Source organism: Balaenoptera musculus, chromosome 5, assembly GCF_009873245.2.
Source record: "Balaenoptera musculus isolate JJ_BM4_2016_0621 chromosome 5, mBalMus1.pri.v3, whole genome shotgun sequence".
Lineage (NCBI taxonomy): Eukaryota > Metazoa > Chordata > Mammalia > Artiodactyla > Balaenopteridae > Balaenoptera > Balaenoptera musculus.
Genome location: NC_045789.1, coordinates 67,008,486 through 67,030,426, shown reverse-complemented (window position 1 = coordinate 67,030,426; position 21,941 = coordinate 67,008,486). Strand labels below are relative to the sequence as shown.

At 37.6% G+C, this 21,941-nt stretch overlaps 1 protein-coding gene across 3 annotated transcripts in view; it reads right to left on the bottom strand.

The window, feature by feature from the left end:
- The window catches only part of SCFD2 (sec1 family domain containing 2), a 396,033-nt gene that overhangs the window by 326,480 nt on the left and 47,612 nt on the right, over window positions 1-21,941 (bottom strand). For all 3 annotated transcript variants that reach the window (XM_036853764.1, XM_036853765.1, XM_036853766.1), the window contains exon 4: window positions 2,066-2,241. In XM_036853764.1, the coding sequence (XP_036709659.1) occupies window positions 2,066-2,241 (176 nt within the window). The remainder of the gene's footprint in view (window positions 1-2,065; window positions 2,242-21,941) is intronic.

Sequence of the window (21,941 nt, the reverse complement as noted above, 5' to 3'; positions counted from 1 at the left end):
GCCAAACCACAGTCTGGGAGAAGTATTTGCATGACATAAAATAGTTTTTTCTGTTACCTAATAGATAAATAAGTATAAAAATGAGCAATTGATAGAAGAGGAAAACTGAATAGCTAATAAATACTACAGAAGGTGCTCAGCCTCATCAGTAGCCAGAGAAATGCAAATTTATACAAAGATAGTATTGACCCATTATAAAAAAATGTTTAAATTTGATAATACTGAGTGCTGGACACTATGCTGGGAAACAAACTGTCATCCAGTCCTAGCAGAAGGGTCAACTAGTTCAACGTCTTTGATAATCAGTTTGGTGATATTTAGTAAACTCAACAATATGCATGGTCAACAAAGTAACAATCCTCTCCAAGGTATATGCCCTAGAGACACTCTCTCACATGTGGGCCAGAAGACAAGTTCCAGGATACTCATCTCATTCTTTCTAACCACACACACACACACACAAATGTGGAACAGTCTAATTACACATCAATATGGATTCCATAAATTGAATATTTATATAATCAAATCTATACATGTCAATTTGGATTATCTTAAAACAGAATGCTGAGAGGGAAAAGCAGGTTGTTTAGGGATACTTATAATGTGATATCACTTACATAAAAAGTAAAACCCATAGCATAATACTCTGTATTATTCATGGAAAAATAAATATTTAATAAACATATAGAAACAAGGAATCAAGCTTGTGATTACCCCTGGGAAAGGAAAAAGGAGAATCAGAGCAGGAAAAGGGTATAGTATCAGAGACGCTTCAACTTTATGTCATTTTATTTCTTTAATGAAAAAGGATATAAAGTAAACATAAAAACTAGTAAATTATATTGAATCTATGTGTAAGGTACATAAATATTTGTCATATTATTTTATGTGTTTGAAATACTTTATAATTTTTAAAAATACGTCTTCTTAAAAGTTTCCTATGAAAGTATTTTATCAATAGTGAAAAGGTCCTACTCCACATACATCTCTCTTCATGAAAATTACAAATGAGGACTTCCCTGGTGGTCTAGGGGTTAAGACTCCACTCTCCCAACGCAGGGGGCCCCGGTTCGATCGCACACGCCGCAACTAAGATCCCACATGCTGCAACTAAAAAAAGATCCCGCATGCCACAACTAAAGATCCCGCATGTGGCAAGGAAGATCCCATGTGCCACAACTAAGTCCCAGAGCATCCAAATAAATAAATAAATAAGCTAATACTTTAAAACAAAAAAGAAAATTACAAATGGAGTTTGCCTCCCTTTCGTCTATTATAAGCATCATTTTTAAGCCACATGCTATATGTTGTTTAAGGATTAGAAAGTAGTGTCAGGAGCTTCCCTGGTGGCGCAGTGGTTGAGAATCTAACTGCCAATGCAGGGGACACGGGTTCGAGCCCTGGTCTGGGAAGATCCCACATGCCGTGGAGCAGCTGGGCCCATGAGCCACAATTACTGAGCCTGCGTGTCTGGAGCCTGTGCTGTGCAACAAGAGAGGCCGCGATAGTGAGAGGCCCGCGCACTGCGATGAAGAGTGGCCCCCGCTCGCCACAACTAGAGAAAGCCCTCACACAGAAACAAAGACCCAACACAGCCATAAATAAAATAAATAAAATGAAACTTTAAAAAAAAAAAAGACCACTTATTGTAAACATTAAAAAAAAAAAGAAACAAAAAAAAAAGAAAGTAGTGTCAGAAGAAATGTAAACAGTAGCAATATTCTACAGGAAAAGTAGCAAGGATTAAATAAAGATGCCATGAAGATCAAGAAAGGTCCAAACTGCATAAAACTGAAAAGAGATCTTCAAAGTTTAGTCAAATACTCAAAAAACATTCTAAGTGTTGAGTGAGAAGCCAAAGACGTTACTGTCAAAAAAAAAAAAGAAAGTAGATATAGAAACAAACTGCTACTTGAATTTTAAATTGGGGGCACTTAGAGAATATGATATAGGACATATGTCAACAATATGATTTATTACTAAGATTATAATAAATATCAAAGTTTTTCCCTGGAATTAAAATCTTTAATTATTAATATCCCAAGAAGCTCCCAGAGCAACATACCTGGAGAAGGAGCCTTTCAAAAGCCAGAAAGTTGTCCCACTTGGCAGTCTGCGGGTGTTTCAGAGTTTGAACAGTGGCCAGCCCAAGCTGTAGGAGCCCACAGTGATTCCCTAGAGCTTTGAGGTTGTTCTTGAAGAGATGAATATAGGACATGAGCTGTCCCGGAGTGACTCTCCCTGGAAAAACATACAATTTATCAGTGTACCCTCTTCTGGGAGTGGTAAAAATAATGAAGAGAATGCCATTAATAATACTACTGCAGGGCTTCCCTGGTGGCACAGTGGTTAAGAATCCACCTGCCAATGCAGGGGACATGGGTTCGATCCCTGGTCTGGGAAGATCCCACATGCCGCAGAGCAACTGAGCCCGTGCACCACAACTACCGAGCCTGTGCTCTAGAGCCCGCGAGCCACAACTACTGAAGCCCGCATGCCACAACTACTGAAGCCCGCATGCCTAGAGCCCATGCTCCGCAACAAGAGAAGCCACCGCAATGAGAAGCCCACGCACCGCAACAAAGAGTAGCCCCGCTCACCACAACTAGAGAAAGCTTGCGCACAGCAACGAAGACCCAATGCAGCCAAAATAAATAAATAAATAAGATAAAATAAAATAAAAAAATACTACTGCCTTACATCAACACAAAACTTCAGAGTAAACTGCAAGCTTGCCGAAGCTATTGTGACTCTTAAAACAACATGGTGACAACAGCAAAGTTGAAACTACTAACTGCGTTTTGCAAGCAAGAAAACACACGTTAAGTGATCTTGCCAAGGCCATGTTGCTAGTAGAATTCATTTTATAATTCTGAAGTACCCCATAAATAAGTTATCAAATAAAGTCATATGAATAAATATTTCTTGAGCTCAACATGGAGTACCTCTCCAAGACAAATGATATAGCAATCTAAAAGGCACAAAAGTAAGGTTTCTAATTGTGTGCGTATGTATATAAAGGAGAAATCTGTTATGACTATAGCTAAAACTTTATCACTGATATCTGTAGGTTCATGACAATATTCATGAGCATAAAAGCTGGCTGTTTATGGAACAAAAATGTATGGAGAACTAGAGTGGCAATAACCCTGGAAGATGAGGTATCAGAAGAAATGGTTTGGTATGGGTGACACAGCACATTTACTACAATGGTCACCTCTATCTAGAACGAGACCCCCACTTCATAAAAGACTGGAGTACCAAAACAAACAAACAAAAACAAACAAAAAACCACCTGTTGAAGATTCACTCTTTCAGAGCTTCTAAGTCCAACTTTTGCCTATAGCAGTCCTTCCATTTAGTCGCTTCCCACTCTAATATGTCAAATTTCACTCCTGCCATTCATCAATGCTATGGACTGAACTCCTGAACCACAGATTCTCCTCATTGGGCAAGAAGATGGCAATGGGGCCAAACATAGATGCAAGTCAAGTAATTCTTTCCTTTACATCTTACCTACACCCTGTTTGTGGTTTACTCTCTGATGCCTGAAATCCCAGTTTGTTTGTTATGTCTAGGTTTGTTAATATTTGGCAATGAGACCACCTGTATTTATTTAGCACTTTATCGTTTATACAGTGCAAGTATGTCCTCTTCTGATTTTCACAGCAACTCTATGGAGTAGCAAATAAGTGAGAGTTCAGTGTCTTACACGGTGCTAAATGGCATTTGTCAATTGATGGTTTTGCTACAGACTATAATACACAAAAAATAAAGACCTTGTTTCAAGAAACTTATAAGCCTGCAACATAATCTATCTTTTCATTACATATTTTGAAGACATTAAGGATTCTGAAGTGCCTTATTACCTGTTTATCAGGGTGAGCATGTAAAGAATAAAAACAGTGGGAATGATGAGCACGGAGCTGAGTCTCACTAGTTTCTTTGGTCCCTTGGTGAAGCATAGTTCATTCCTCATTCTCAAGCAGCAAGCTAATGATTTGCTTGCTTAAGTACTAATACAGAAGAGCCTCATTAACCCTTTCTCTGCTTGGTTTTGAGTCAGATTGATTAAGGTATAATTTACACACAGTAAAATTCATCCTTTTCTGGTTCAGGCTGTTCTCAAATCAGTTCTATGAATTTTGACAAATGCATGTAGTTGGGTAAGCACTGTCACAATCAAAATATAGAATATTTCCATTACTCCAAAAACTTCCCCCTTTGTAGTCAATTCTCTTTTCCCACCCCCAGCCCTTGGTGAATACTTATCTGCATTTATCTGGCTTCTGTCCCATAGTTTTGCCTTTACAGAATGTTCTATAAGTGGAATCATATAGTATGTAGCCTTTTGAGTCTGGCTTCTTTCACTTTAGCATAAGGTATTTGATGTTCATTCATGTTGTTGCTTATATAGGTAGTTTGCTCCATTTTCTTGCTGAGTAGTAATCCATTGTATGAATGTGCCATGGTTTGTTTAGCCATTTATCCATTCACCGGTTAATGATCATTTGAGTTTTTTCCAATTTTTAGAAATTATGATAATTAGTGATGTTGAGCAGCTTTTCATGTGTTTGTTGTCCATCTGTATGTCTTCTTTGGAGAAATGTCTATTTAGGTCTTCCACCCATTTTTTTTTTTTTTTAAAGAAATTCACGTTCTCTTATTTATTTATTTATTTATTTATTTATGACTGTGTTGAGTCTTCGTTTCTGTGCGAGGGCTTTCTCTAGTTGCGGCAAGTGGGGACCACTCTTCATCGCGGTGCGCAGGCCTCTCACCATCGCGGCCTCTCTTGTTGCAGAGCACAGGCTCCAGACGCGCAGGCTCAGTAATTGTGGCTCACGGGCCCAGTTGCTCCGTGGCATGTGGGATCTTCCCAGACCAGGGCTCGAACCCGTGTCCCCTGCATTGGCAGGCGGATTCTCAACCACTGCGCCACCAGGGAAGCCCTTCCACCCATTTTTTGATTGGGCTGTTTGTTTTTTTGATATTGAACTGCATAAGCTGCTTGTATATTTTGGAGATTAATCCTTTGTCAGTTGCTTCGTTTGCAAATATTTTCTTCCATTCTGAGGGTTGTCTTTTCGTCTTGTTTATGGTTTCCTTTGCTGTCCAAAAGCTTTAAGTTTCATTAGGTCCCATTTGTTTATTTTTGTTTTTATTTTCATTACTCTAGGAGGTGGGTCAAAAAAGATCTTGCTGCAATTTATGTCAAAGAGTGTTCTTCCTATGTTTTCCTCTAAGAGTTTTATAGTGTCTGGCCTTACATTTAGGTCTTTAATCCATTATGAATTTATTCTTGTGTATGGTGTTAGGGAGTGTTCTAATTTCATTCTTTTACATGTAGCTGTCCAGTTTTCCCAGCACCACTTATTGAAGAGGCTGTCTTTTCTCCATTGTATATTTTTGCCTCCCTTGTCATAGATTAGGTGGCCATAGGCGCATGGGTTTATCTCTGGGCTTTCTATCCTGTACAAATCAAAATTACAATGAGGTATCACCTCACACTGGTCAGAATGGCCATCATCAAAAAATCTACAAACAATAAATGCTGGAGAGGGTGTGGAGAAAAGGGAACCTTCTTACACTTTTGGTGGGAATGTAAATTGATACAGCCACTATGCAAAACAGTATGGAGGTTCCTTAAAAAACTAAAAATACAACTACCATATGACCCAGCAATCCCACTACTTGGCATATACCCAGAGAAAACCATAATTCAAAAAGACACAGGCACCCCAATGTTCACAGAAGCGCTATTTACAATAGCCAGGACATGGAAGCAACCGAAATGTCCATAAACAGAGGAACAGATAAAGAAGATGTGGTACATACATACAATGGAATACTACTCAGCCATAAAAAGGAATGAAATTGGGTCATCTGTAGAGACGTGGATGGACCTAGGAAGTGTCATACAGAGTGAAGTAAATCAGAAAGAGAAAAACAAATATCGCATATTAAAGCATATATGTGGAATCTAGAAAAATGGTATCAATGACCTTATTTGCAAAGCAGAAATAGAGACACAGACATAGAGTACAAATGTATGGATACCAAGAGGGAAAGGGGTGGGGTGGAAGAAATTGGGAGATTGGGATTGACACATATACACTATTGATACCATGTATAAAATAGACAACCAAGGGGAACATACTGTATAGCACAGGGAACTCTACTTAATGCACTGTGGTGTCCTAAATGGGAGGGAAATAAAAGGGAGGGGATATATGTATATGTATGGCAGATTCATTTTGCTGTGCAGTAGAAGCTAACACAACATTGTAAAGCAGCTATACTTCAATAAAAATTAATTTAAAAAATAAATAAAAATAAATTGAAAAAGATTCACAAATCAAAGTCCACCAACATTTTCCAAAAAAAAGAAAGAAAGAAGTTGTGAATAAAGCCTTCACAAACATCTTTGTACAGGTTTTTATGTGTGTATGTGTCTGTGGACATATGGTTTCATTTTTCTTAAGTAAATTTCTAGGGCTGTTGGGTCATATGTTAAGTGTATGGTTAACTTTATAAGAAACCGACAAACTAAGTTCCAAAGTGAGCTGTCCCACCAGCAACAAATGAGATTTCTATTGCCTCACATCCTCACTAGCACTTGGTATTGCCAGTTATTTTGGTTTTAGCCATTCTATTAGGTACCTAGCAACAACTCACTGTGGTTTTAATTTGTATTTTTCTAATGACTAATAATGTTGGTCTTTTCATGTGCTTATTTGCCACCCTATATCTTTTTTGGTGAAGTCTGTCTATTCAAATCTTTTGCTCATTTTTATTAGGTTGTTTATTTTCTTCCTGTTGAGTTGTGAGTGTCATTAACTTTTATTAATCCATTGGCTCAACATATATTTCTGTGCCAGGGACTGTTCTTACTGCTAAGAATAAACCCATGAACAAATCAGACAAAAACCTGTCCTCATGGCCAACAAATAAAGAAGGCAAATGATTCCTGGATGCTCTCCTAATTAATTCAGCTCATTACATGTCATTCTCTTCTTAAGGGATGGGGATCTTTTGTGCAGATGATTAATATTTTTACACAAAAACATCTTGACATATTAAATATTAACATAAATATATGAAAACAAATTTTCACATGAAATGGGTTCAAATCTAACATTGCCATGAGCTCCATTTATTTGTTTATACACTGTGCTGCAGGTGACGCAGTGTGGTCCCTGGATACACAGAGCTTTGTGTATCAAGAGAGAAAGTCATAAAACAATTATACAAACAATTGCTTAATCATTACTGTGGTAAGTATTGCTAAAGCAAAAACTAAAATGTCCTGAAACCATGAAAGGCTCTATGTGATATGTAATTGCCTACCTCTCCAACCCTATCTCCTGGACTGAAGGAGGAGGAATTTAAAAGGCTCAGAATACATACAATCCATTCGTAACATAACCATCTTTTAGAGAGACCTCAAGAAATGGAAATCATCAGAGAAAGTCACCAGGTCTGTTTAGATTTCGACTGCCATAACCATATGTTCAATTTAAAGATAAGAATGTTTTCAATTCAGGGACTTCTCTGGTGGCGCAGTGGTTAAGAATCCGCCTGCCAATGGCCAATGCAGAGGACTTGGGTTCGATCCCTGGTCCGGGAAGATCCCACATGTCGTGGAGCAACTAAGCCTGTGCACCACAACTACTGAGCCTGCGCTCTAGAGCCCCCTCGCCACAACTACTGAGCCCACGTGCCACAGCTACTGAAGACTGCGTGCCCTAGAGCCCGTGCTCCACAACAAGAGAAGCCAGCCAATGAGAAGCCCGTGCACCGCAAAGAGGAGGAGCCCCCGCTCGCCGCAACTAGAGGAAGCCAGCGCAGCAACGAAGACCCAACGCGGTCAATAAATAAATAAAATTTTTTTTTAAAAAAAGAATGTCTTCAATTCAAAAACATAGCTAAACTTTTTATCCAGTTAGCATTTTCCTCGCTCAGACTTGGACTCAGTGACCATATTTACATAACATTGCCTTCCCACATAAGGCATGAGATCCAAAGGAACAAATGGATATATTTCATAACAGGAAATGCCAACAGAACACTACCTTGTGAATCAGCAATTATTCACCTTTGCTGCTCCATTCTGTTCCCCTCTGTATACCTTTTTCTTACATACACAAGCCATTGACACTTCCTTATATATGTCATGAAAGCAGGGGGGTTTTTTGGTAAAAATTCATAACATGTTAATTGGAATTTAGTAAAAGAGTACTTCACACAAATGCTTTAAAATATAGGCTAGTGACACGTTTTAAATATAAATTTAATCACAATCTTACATAAAACAAGTCAAAATCAACTGCCTGACTACCAAAAATGCTATACTGTGAGGCTAACAACTTGAGAAAACTTCGCAGTTCGTATCAACTAAAACTGCAAGCAACTAGAACCAGGTGTTGAAAAAGTAATAGAACATTTATTCACATCTCATATTACCAAAAAAAAAAACTCGTCAGGCAGATTTACATGGTGATTTTAAAATGTCAACCCAAGAAGGCTTTGCAACACATTTTTTTAAAGTCCTAAAAACAAGGGGTATTTTATATCAAAACTGCGTAATACATAACAACTCTTTGAAAAGGGACAATTTTGAAATTTGAAAAATAGTTTTCAAGTAAGAAAATCTATTAGGCTTTCTTTTTCTTTTTTAAAGTTTTTAAGGAAGTGAAACGGGTTTCAGATTTAAATTTAGTTAAGAAACAAACACAAAACTTTAACAACCATCAGTTCTATGTATATTTTGAAACTCTTATTGAAATAGAATTATCTCTTGGGAGAAAGGGGACATATTTGGAAAATAAAAGGATTTAATATTTTTATATTGTCTGTGATCCTTACAATATTGAATTCCATTGTATTCAAATGAATTATGGAACTTACTCTTCCATTTACTATATACATTTGATAAACTATAACTTTCTGAACCTGTTTTGTGGCTTGGTAAGATATATTTAAAATATCTACACATATATGATTCTTTGTTGATTTTCTTTAAAAAAAAAAAATGTATTCTGTCAGTGCTAGGTTTGATTTAATCCCCAAATTGTGTCTTAATGGTAGAAGTAACCATCAGAAATTTTGTCTAAAATAGCATATTTAGCTACTAAATGTTTTCTTAAAAAAAAAAAAACTCTATAACAAATGATAATACTGTCATTGCATGTTTTTTATTCATCATTGTCCTGAAAACATGAATGAAAACCCAGTGTGTGAAATGTGAATAAACAAAGTTATGTTTGGGGGGGCTTTTTTTGTTTTTTGTTTTTTAAGAAATTTATTTATTTATTTTTGGCTGCATTGGGTCTTCGCTGCTGCGCGCGGGCTGGCTTTCTCTAGTTGCGGCGAGCGGGGGCTACTCTTCGTTGCGGTGCATGGGCTTCTCATTGCGGTGGCTTCTCTTGTTGTGGAGCACAGGCTCTAGGCACATGGGCTTCAGTAGTTGTGGCACATGGGCTCTAGAGCACAGGCTCAGTAGTTGCGGCGCACGGGCTTAGCTGCTCCGCGGCATGTGGGATCTTCCCGGACCAGGGATCGAACCCATGTCCCCTGCATTGGCAGGTGGATTCTTAACCACTGCGCCACCAGGGAAGTCCCCAAAGTTATGTTTTAAGACATGTATTTCCAGAAATCAAATATCAGCATTTCATTTTTCTCCTTTTTAATCATTTTTCTAATGTAATAAAGGCAAAGTATATTAAAATATTTAAATATAACATGTTCTGTTAAAACTCTGGTTTATTAACTCACACATAACTGGCAAACATGAATAATTTTAATATTACACAAAAATATCTCTTCATTTGTCATTTTTTCTCATTGTAACATTTTGTGCCGCCAAATAAGAGCAGCTGAACACAAAGTAAACAAACATAGCTGAACTCTGCAAGCCACAAGAGGAGCTGAGCACTGATTACATTCCTAGTTCTTCTTGGCTCTGCTTGGCCCCGTGCACTGTCTTGGGAGTGCTTCCTGTTTGGTTCTCCCTGACCTTCAGTGCATTTTGCCTTTGCCTCTATAACCAAACAGCCTCAGCTCCTCTTTACATTACCTTCCAGTGAGCTACCTTCAACTCTTCTGTTCACATAAAGTCCCATATATGCGGTAACGTTTCTTTATCTATAGTCTTTATCTATAGAAATTTGGCCAATCTTTTTAACTGTGCTAGTATTTTTATCGTTTACGTTAGTGCTCTAATTATAAATTTGTATCGATTTTTGAATGGGCTTCTGCTAATGATATTTTTTTTATCACGAGCCCTGATAACTAGTATGTGATTTTGCAAATCAAGTTTTCCAGGAATGCGTGTAAATTATAGCAAAAGCACTTATACTAATATGTAGACAAAGGCGGCAACTCTACTAAAATTAAACTGTTGGTTGGTGGGCAGCACTGTCAGGGAAAATTTCAAATGTTAATTCAACAGCTGTCAAGAGAGAGCCAGAATCTTGTGTACAAAAGATGGTTTCGGAGTTTTGTAAATAATGTACGAAAGGTTCAGAGGGTAGCATGAACACATCGGTTTACATCCTCTTCTCATTTCACCAGAAAGACAAAAAGGAATTAAAAAGGGAAAGGAACACACAACAAAGAGATCGTGAGATAGTCCATAAGCAGACAAGACTTCAAGCACTTTTCCTCCCCATCTGTTGGTTATCTTTGTAACTTACATTACATACTTAAACTTTCTTCTTTGTTCTGTTAACTACAGATGGCATGCTATGGCTTTTCGTCTTCTAAGCAGAGGATATTAGTTCCCCTTACCCTTCCCTCTACTTCATATTTCCCCCTTTCATCTTCCAAATCATCTGTACTTTTATTTTCATCCGGTCAAGATTGATAGCATTTATATTTTGTTTTGTAACCATAATTTAGTCTAATGTGCGTTTTCTATAGCATGATTCGAAAACTTCAAAATTAGTCAATAGTGTTTGTATCATTATAAACTATATAACTATTAATGACAGACCCAATGTACAAGCTATGATTACATTTCCTTATGCATATAATACACTTGGATCCTAGAATGCATATGGGCTTTTTCTGAGGGGGTGGGGAAAGAGCATTCCCTGCTTTAATCAAAGTTGTAAAGTCTCCTAATTTCAAATACACTGTCTTATCTTTGAAGTCCGTGTTGTGTTGTTTGTTTGTTTGTTTTTAATTGAGGTATAGTTGATTTGTGGGGTTTTTTGTTCTTTTTTTTTTCCCCTCCCTGAATACTTTACTAGCAAACTCCTTCATTCCCCAGTTCCATCATGGGCAGATTGTTCTTTAGGCCTTTTTGAACAGTCAGCAGCCTGGAACGCCTTTTATTGCTCTCCTCTATTGGAACACTGCTTCGCTAAGTCCCTGATTTTTTTTTCCTGCTATACTGCCTTGTTTTGCTGGACACCCTCAAGTAACTTCCTCGGAAAAGATGTGTGGAAAGCAAAGTTCTCTTACCTCTGAAAAGGCTTTTTCTTGCCCTCGAAGTTTAATAACAGTTTATCTGGATCTACAATTCTAGGTTGAAAATAATGCATTGCTTCATTATCTTCTGGCTCAGGGTTGCTCATAAGAAATGTGTGCTAGTCTCATTCTTGTTTCTTTGTAGATAAGCTTCTTTTTTCCATCTTGAGGTCCATAGGATCCTTTCATTCTCTTGTAACTCTGAGGAGTCACAGTGATTGTGTCTAGTTTAGAGGGTTTTTATTCTTTCCACTTGCTTTTCAGTTAAGCCTATTCTATATACTTGATATGTCTTTCTTCACATCTGGGAAACTCTTACATTCTTTCTTTGCTAGTTTCCTGTCCTCTGCTTTCTCTCTCTTTCTGAAACTTCTAATAGTTCTTGGGCCTCCTGACTTGGTTCTCTATATCTTTTATCTTTGGTATCATATTTTCAATGTCCTGTTCTTTCTATATTTTAGGAAATTTTCTTGATTTATCTTTAAACTTTGGCGGAATTTTATTTTTACAATAATATCCTTATTTCTAAGAGCTTCTTTTTTAACAAGAGCTTTATGAGCTTTAACTCACATACCATAAAATTCACCCTTAAAATGTACAATTCACTAATTTTTACTATATTCACAGAGTTATGCAATCATCACCACTATATAATTTGAGAACATTTTCATCATCTCAAGAAGAGAGACTATACTCAAATTTCCCCAGTTATGAAAAAGATATACAGCTATAAATCCATACATATTAGAATACAGCCTGAATAAAATTTTCAGTTGGGAGATATAACTGTACTTAGTTATACCAGTAAACTGAGAAATAGCAGAAATGAGAACATTCAGGTAATTATAGCTATAATAGAATTCTGGCTTTTTTATATGTAATAATACTATGGTCATGCACTAAAAAAATTTTTTTAATTGAAGTAACAGAGGAATAGAAGAGTACTAAATCATGCAGCAAAACAAACAGTAAAAATAAGCTTCCTCCCCTCCCCCCCAACCAAAGGCTTTGCCTAGAATATGTGACAAGGCACTGCAGCAACGAAGGGCCATCTGCCCAGAAGATACAACCAATTTCAGACTCAGAAGCCTCAGGTATAATGGAGGTGAAAAGTGAGGGGTATAACATAAAGTAAAGCTTACACATCTTAAGTATGTAGTTCTGTTCACTGTTACACACACAACTATCCACGTAACCACCACCCAGATCAAGGTATGGAATATGTCCAGAACTCTAGAAGATTCTGTCAATACCTACCTAGTCAATAAGCTCACAACAGCAAACCATCACTTTTAACTCTCTCAACACAACTCACTTTTTTGTCTGCTTTTGAACGTCATATAAACAGAAGTATACGGATATACTATTTTGTATCTAGCTTTTTTAATTCAACATCATCCAAAATCTCAATCTTCTTTTTCACTGTGTTTTATTGTTCTATATGACTATAATAGTTTCTCTATCCATTCTACTTTGAAGGATATTTAGGTTTTATAGTTCAGGGCCATTATAAATAATGATGCTATGAACATTCTACTACATACCTTTTGCTAGACTCATTTCCATTGGATACATGCCCAGGTGTGAAACCACTGGATCAGTGTACACGTATCTAAAGTTGATACTGCCAAACAGTTTTCCATGGTTGTATCAATTTAACCACACATTTTAAATATGATCAAACTTAACATAATTTTAAAAGTATACATACAATGTTTAAAACCTGGCACAACTGTATAATTAAGTTTCCTTCATGGTATTTTACACTGGGTAGCCAAAACTCTAATAAGAGAGAGAGAAAAAAAAAAAAAGTCACAATGGAAACCACATTGCCATATTCTTAGTATGCACCTTTATTTTATTTTTCTCATTGTTTGTTTACTTGCTTATTTACTTACTTTCTTACCTAATTACATAGAAAAGGCCTGGAAGGCAAGATACTGATTTCGGAGCAAAGGTTACATTGAAGAGTAAGATGATAGGGAGGGGGGATAGACAATTACTTTTTATTTTACTAATGTTATGATATGAATTTTAAAGACTATTTTACTTTTTAAATAGTCTCTCGGTTCTGATATAAAATAATGTCTGTTTCATGTGGAATCAACAGACCAGTATTTTTCTCTGGGAAATCTGAGTCTATTACTATCACTGATTTGTACAATGGATGAAGCATTGGCTTTCAACAGAAAAAGAAATATAAGAGTAATAATAGGGGCTTCCCTGGTGGCGCAGTGGTTGAGAATCTGCCTGCCAATGCAGGGGACACGGGTTCGAGCCCTGGTCTGGGAAGATCCCACATGCCGCGGAGCAACTAGGCCCGTGAGCCACAATTACTGAGCCTGCGTGTCTGGAGCCTGTGCTCCGCAACAAGAGAGGCCGCGATAGTGAGGCCCGCGCACCGCGATGAAGAGTGGCCCCCACTTGCCACAACTAGAGAAAGCCCTCGCACAGAAACGAAGACCCAACACAGCCATAAATAAATAAATAAAATAAAATGTGCAAGTCAACCTTTAAAAAAAAAAAAAAAAAGAGTAATAATAACTGTCAGTTTCCCACCTCTACTGAGGTCAAAGGACAAAGAAATATGGTTAACATGCAGGTGGAGAGATTTAAGTCAGACATGAGAAAAAAATTCCACGATCGTGATGACTATTAGGCATTGAAACAAGTTATTAAAGCGGGGAAGAGGGAAGACATTATAAATCTTCTCCCGTAGGGATTTGAAGGGCAGTATATACAGCCAACTGTATAGTGAAACTTGGATAAAACCCAGCTGGGAATCGATGTCCATTTTTGTAACACTATAAATACTGAAGAAGGATTTCCTGGGATATCCTTTAAACAGTATATGTTTCTTGTTACACAAATTTTTGAGCTCTATAGTATTACAAAGACAGAATAAGAAAGTAATGTGAAAAGATCATTTTAATTATACGAATCAATTCAATCAAATGGATCCAAAATTGAGAAATCTATTGCAAGATACGTTTTCAGGATAGTACAGAATAAAGTATAACTGCTGCAAGACCACAGGTCACAAATAGAAAATAAACAGCTCTCCCTGAAATTTATACAAAAACAGTGAAATATAAAACCACCAGAAACATTTACGGTTTGGCTTTCTTTGGAAATGCAGCCTTCCTGAGGCTAAGTTAAACACTGCATCAGTGTTTATAAACTCAGCAGAGAGCACAGAAAGGAACAGATAGATTACCCCTGTTATCTAAGGGGCAGATTACCAGCCTGCCAGGTAAGGAGCCTTTCCTTGGTGGGTCTACCCTGACTTGGAAAGAATAGCCTCCAAGTAAAGCAACTCCCACCCCACAGCCATGGATCTTCCCTTGGGGTTTTTAAACTCCTAGCCCATATTCTCATATGTTGAGGATCCCTTCTGTTGAGAAAATATAAAGATTAATAAGAAGAGGAGGAGGAGAAAAAAAGAAGAAAAAGATGCACCAATTAAAGTTAAAAATATAGAGCCAGAGGGCAGATGCTTGAAGATGGGATATTAGAAATTCAGATTCCCATTTTGTGGATGAGGAAACAGAGAAACAGAGGCAATTCAGGTTCTGTTTTAGGTGATGAAGTGTAAGAAGGAAATATTTGCTTAGTGACCTTAAGGCTTTCGGGCACTATGAATTATTAATTCAATAAAAACTCTTTCTGTCTCTTTCTCTAGATTCTCTTCTTCTTCATGCCCCTAAATGGATGTGTTCCTTACGACTCTGCCTTCAACCCTCCTCTCACTCATTCTACTTTCTTTTCCTGGATGATCACCCTTATGTTATATTTCCTTTAGAAATTCACTAGTTAGGCTCCAACATAATCACTAGGTAACTAAATCCCCAATCTCCACTTTCACTTCTGGAAATCATTACTCTAGTCACATGTTTTCCAACTAAGATGATCGGGAAGCAATCATACAGGCAATGTAATTCCACCCCTAAATCTGGTAGAACACTCTTCATATGCAATTGTATGACCATTGGTCATTATTTTTATAATGTCTTTTATCTGCCCAGGAGACAGTAAATAATTTTATCATGCTATATCCTCCTTTTACAGAACACGTTGAATTTCACAAACATTTATATGTTACATAATAAATCATCTCATCTAATTGTTGGGTTAGCAGACAATAGAATCCCCATTTTGAAGACAGGAAAACAGATTCAGAAAAGTTAATTAACTTGTTCATTTGAAAATAAGACAGTATTTTTTCATGTTTCCTATCCCCTACAAGGACCTAATTATATACTATGAACACATAATAAATACCTTTTAAATGAATGAAAATAATTGTCCATTACGGCTAAATCTGGATAATGTATAGAAAAAATTTCAATGAGTTTTCCCCCTTCTACTGATTCCAATGATCTCTAGAAAACTGTGCTAATCTTGGACCCCGGAAAATATGATACTCTTTTAAATAATGGTTCTCGGAGGTGTTCCATGGACCCCTGGGTCCTTGAGGCACTTTCAGGCAGTCAGAAAAGTCAGAACTATTTTCATAATAATACAAAGATGCTACCTGATTTTGTTACTATCCTGTGTTTGTATTGATGGTACAAAAACAGTGGTGGGTAAAAGTGCCAGTGCCTTAGCACCAATCAAGGAAGTGGTACCAAATTATACGAGTAGTCAGTTTCACTTTCAGAATGGCCATGATAAAAAAGCAAATGTTACTAATTTTATCAAATCTCAACCCTTAAGAAAACATCAATATTCTGTGTAAAGAAATGGGAAATACACAAAAAGCACTTCTGGGGCAAACCAAAGTATCAGTGCAAACATTACCTCAATCAAGGAAAAGCACTGATGTGATTACTTGAATTGTGAACTGCTGTTCACACTGTTTTAATGGCATAAAATTTGTACTGAAAAGACAACTGAAAAAGTATGGCTCTTCACACACTTTTTCCAACAAGTAAATGAAGTGAGTCTGTCACTTCAAGGAAAACAATTAACAGTTTGTATTGTCAATGTCGAAACTCAAGTTTTCATGTGAAATTATAATTTTGGAAAACTTGTATCTGCCCCTATATCTTTACATTCCTAATACTTAAAGATGTTCTAATGATATCAGTGGTGATATTGACAAATGTGGCTTTGTTATATTGTATAACATATGTCAACATTTCGAAAATCTGCATAATTTAAAGAACCAATATTGTCCAAGTGACTAATGTACAATGCTATAAAATAATATGTGCATAAAAGAGCCACTCAAAGCGCAAGAGACACCAATGGGTTTTAATGTACCAGAGTACGGAAAATTCAGCAATATGGTTTCATATTCCACACTGCAATTAACCTGTAAGAAATTACCTCTTGTAAACCTGCTGTAGTATCAAAGAATATCTGCAATTTTCTGGAAAGTTATTAAAATACTCCTCCCTTTTTCAACTACGTATCTTTGTAAGGCCAGCTTTTCTTTATATACTTTATCCAAAATAATATATCACAACAGATTGAATGAAGAAGCAGATATGAGAGTACAGCTGTCTTCTATTAAACCAGACGTTAGAGATGTGCAAAAATGTAAAGTGGTACCACTCTTTCCCTACATTATTTTATTTGAGAAAATATAGTCATTTTTCACAAAAATATGTTACATTAACATATAATAGGTTTATTATATTTTTATATTAATTAATATTTTTAAAATTTTCCCTGCTTGAATTCCTGACGTGATATTTTCTTTCTATCTATCTCACGTGTATCAATAGATATACTCCACATAAACAAAAGCTCTTGGCGTCCACATAGTTTCTTTTTTTGTTGTTCATAGGTTGTTGTGAACCCCAATAGCTTTTTTTTTTTTTTTTTGGTCGCACCACATGCCTTGCAGGATCTTAGTTCCCTGACCAGGGATTGAACCTGGGCCCCCAGCAGTGAAAGTGCTGACTCCTAACCACTGGACCACCAGGGAATTCCCCTCAATAGCTTTTAACAATGTAAAGGGGTTCTGAGACCAAAAAGTTTGAGAACTGACGGTCGAAATCAGTGTCACTCTTGGATTCCATAGGAGGGAGATAGAAAAATCAATCCATGAAATAAATACATAACAAATACCAACTGACAGTATTAATTCAAGAATTTATTTATTCATTCCATAAACACTTACTGAGTATATAGTAACTTCAAGGTCTTGTGTTAGGTGTGGACAATACTAAGAAGCACAGATAAGAATTCTCAGCCCCAACTACTCAGGGTCTGGTGGTGACTGCTATAATAGAAGTATGAACAAAAACAGTACCGATAGGGATAGAAGATGTCATCTTTTAGAAAGAATGACAGGGGATGCGAGATATGATGGAGAAAATGTTGGGGGAGAATTTTAAAAGCCTGGAGAATGAAATGAGCATTCTTTTTTTGGAGGGAGGAGAGAAGTAGGGTAAGGCTTTAAGATCAGTAGCAATTATTAACCAAGTATCTATGTGCAAGGCACAACAGGGGATACAAAAATATCTACAGTCTTCCAGGAAACTAGAATTAAGGGAAAAAAGCATAAAACAATTATCAGAAAGAGGAAGATAACCAGAAGAGCAGAGTGACATGAAGACCAAGGGAAAAGCATCAAGAAAGAAGACATGATCAGATGCTACAACACATCAGGAGGAACAAGAAATATCATAAAGGAAAGTTGTAAATAGAAATATTAATGCATATAACTGAAAGTAGAAATACACATTGTCCCTCTACTACTCCTTCACATGCATCAGGCAATCCGTTCATTCAAGCAGCAAGTACTAAGCCACACACTACATACCAAGCCAAACAGCCAATGGAGAATATGAAATGGACACTGTCTAGCAAAGTTTTGGATCCACACACATTTAACTATTTTGCACTGTGGTAACTACTAAGACAGAGCACTAAGAGAAATAAGAGAAAGAGCTGTGGGTCCTCAGAAGCCAGAGCAATCAATGCAGCTTGCTGAGGAGGGTGTAGGAAGAAGGTTAAAGGGGAATTAGATATGGTTCCACAGAGAAAGTGACATTTGTATTAGATCATGAAAAATAAGGTGGGTTTGACAGGAAAGTGTTTGTGTGTGTGTGTGCACAAGCACGTAGTGTAAAGTGAGTGGTTATATTAGTCAAGGTCCCAGCAGGAAAAAGGTGGCACTCTAACAGGAAAAATAAGGCTAACATAACAACAGGAATTTCTAAGAAGTTAGGCTAAGGGAAATCAGGAGTGTTAAGGAAAACCAACAAGGGAAGGGTAGAAGGAAGCAACCAATTGCATCCTGGCAGGGATGAAGCCAGGCAAACAGTATCCTAACCATACCCTCCCCCCCACCCTCTAAATCTCCTGCCCATGCCTCCCATTGGCCAAACCGAACTGAGAGGCCAAGTGCAGAAAAGCGTGCTGAGGCAGTCCATAACGGTTAGCCTCCAGAAGCGCAGGCAGAGAAGGGTGGAGGGGATCTGGAGGGACAATCAAACGAGACTATTTCAGGCGAAAACAACAAAGACCTGGATCTACAGAAGTTCCTGCTGAGGAATGGGGAGCAGGGAAGAAAAGCAATTTGAATGGATGGGTGAAGCATGAGGCTAGAAGTCAGAAAGATTTCTAAAATAGCATGCTAAGGAGTTGGGACACTATCTTCAGGCAATGGGGAACCATCAAGGGGTTTTAGACAGAGGAATGGCACAACCATATCTGTGTTTGTGGCTCTGTAGCCACTCCTCCCACCCCCAGTAGTTTGATTCCTGATACAGAAGTCAGACAGACCCGGGTTGTATCCTGGCTTACTTGCTATAAGACTATCAGTCAGGGCCCAGGTAGAAAGTAGAAAATACACCAGTTATTTGAGCAGAGAAAATTTAACATAGAGAATTGTTAACTGGGTAACTGAAAGGTAAAAAGAGAACTCCAAGGTATCATGCAGGCAGCAACCGTTGGAAGCAGCTACCACCAGTAGGATGGAAGAAACACAGAGGCTGGAATTATACCTCTTGAGAACGGAGTGCTACTTGGCTAGGCTGGTACCTCTGAGGAGGGGGTGCCATGAAGCTGGTTCTGCAAGTATTGGAAGAACTGCAAACTGGATTCAGTTGCTCCCACAGGAAGGACCTGCCACTGCTGGGGTGAAGAAGTGCTGCTGGCATGACACTGACAAGCAGAAGCAAAATGCACAGGCAGCAGGCGGAAAGAGGCAAGTTGCTTCTTCCCCTTCCAGCCTTGCAGTTTCCCTCTGGCACCCCTTATCAGTGTAGCCCACCAGGAAGCCAGCTGAAGAGCAGAATGTGGTCTGCACAATGCCAGCCCCAGCACCACAGAGCAGAAGGGTGGGTTGAGATCTGGGGCGGGTGGGAGGGGGGAAGAGTACCAAATTGACAAGACTACTGGGAGGATTAAATGAAACAAACTATGTAAACTTGTTATAATGCCTGAAACAAAGTAGCTATCCAATAAAAGTCAATTCCCTTCCTCATTCCCCAAACTGTGGCAAGAGCTAATACATGAAGACAAGGATATGTAAGAGTTCAACAGTGTACATTCCCTATGAGGCATCCAGATTTTCTTATCTCTTATCAATTACCATATATCAAATCGTACGTTAGTCTTATTAGGTTTTAACCTATCCATTTTGCAACGTTTCACAATCTCCACACCCAGTTCACACACGCACGCACACATGGATGTGTATGCATACATGTTCCCCTTAATCCCAAACAAAATTCTCCATAATGAAGGCAAAAGATATAAATGTGATCAAAACACAGAACTGGATGAACTCAATACCAATAGTAGGAAGCAGAGTATTCTCAATAATGCTGAAAAAAGTATACGTCGAATAAAATTTTAGTGTTTTGATTTATTGTTATTTTTCAAAGCCAGTACTGCTAAATTCTAAAAGTAGGAAATGATAGTGGGTGTGGCACTGGTGGGAAGCAAAAGCACTAATTTCATCTGGGACTTCATTAAGAGAAATATGGTGTCCAAAAAGAGGCAAAGAACAACACATCTTTACTCAGCTCTGGACATCACATTTTAGGACGGACATTAACAAACTAGAACTTTGTCAGTGGCTCAGAACTAGAAAATGTGTTGGTTAAAGGCTAGTCTTTTCACAAATGGTTGAAAAAACTCATCACATTTAATTTGGAAGGGAGAAACTGATGGTGATTATAAGGAGCTAACACTCCAGTGCCACAAAACAAGGAGAGTAAATTCAGAAGCTTCACAACACAATGGATCAGATTATTATCTGGAAACGTAGCTCAAGAGATTTTCCTGTAAAAGTGTGACCACAGAGGCTTGGGAATCCCAAATACAGAAGGTGATTTGGGGGGTGAACAGAGTCAGGGAAGAGGTAATAACTAAGCTGAAAATGGAAAAACTATTTAGAATTCTGCTTAAAGAAAGAATGTGTTATCAAAAGGGAAATATTCAGCATAAAGACTAGAAAAAGACAACTTAAGTGGAAAGAATGAATTGGTACATTTCCAAGAAAGAAAGGGGGAAATCATCTAATTTGATTTGTTTGTTTTGATTTTACTCTCATCAAACAACCCTCTTATAATATAGTTTCCCACATAGATTTCCCCACAGATAGAATATAACCGCAGCACATCAATTCCAGTTTGCTTGATAATCATAATCTTCACTCTGCTCAGAGCTTTCTTTCTCCTTCAAAATTCCAGGAAATAGTTTCCCCATTTTTATGGATAAATAAATTGAAATTTGGCTAATAAGCAGCAGAACTGTGATTCACCTCCATGTGTAACTGACTTTGCACTCCATCACAATCAGGAGAGCTGGAAGTCCCAGAAAACACAGAGAGATGTACAAGAAAGTGGCAACAATCTGGTAGTGAATATCGCAAAGAAATGAAGAAGAATGAGGGCTGAGAAAAATGCCCTTATAGTTAGTAGCCCAGAGGACTTCTCAGCAAAAAAGTACCAGAAGCCAGACTACACTAGATTAATAAGCAAGAAAATAATAAAGAAACAGGCGCTGAGCATAGAATACTTTTTCAAGAAATCTGGCTGCAGAACAAAGAACAGTGTCATAAAGAGATCTGTTTCACTTTAGCCCTAATAGGCTCTTTCTGCCAGCCATTAAATATAGCCGCTCTGCAGAGAGCTATGGGAAAACCGGTGAAGATCCCCCAACCACAGTGTCAGGCCAGAGGAACAGATTCTCTGTAAATGGAGAGAATGAGATGGGCATCTTCCTCTGTGAGTGAACATTTTGGGTCCAAACAAATGGGTTTCTTAGAGTCCATTTGTTTTTTACTTTCAGAATACATTTTCCATGATGAAAAGCCAGTGGGAAAAATACAATTCAGTTTACAATGTTTTAAAAAATCACTTTTCTGGAACATATATGTTTAGTTAACTGACAATTTCATAACAATCTCTTGGAAAGAAGGCATATGTTTATATGTGAAATGATAAAATGAATTGTTTTCTTTCTTTTGGCAATTCAACTTTTTTCCCCTAAGAGAATGA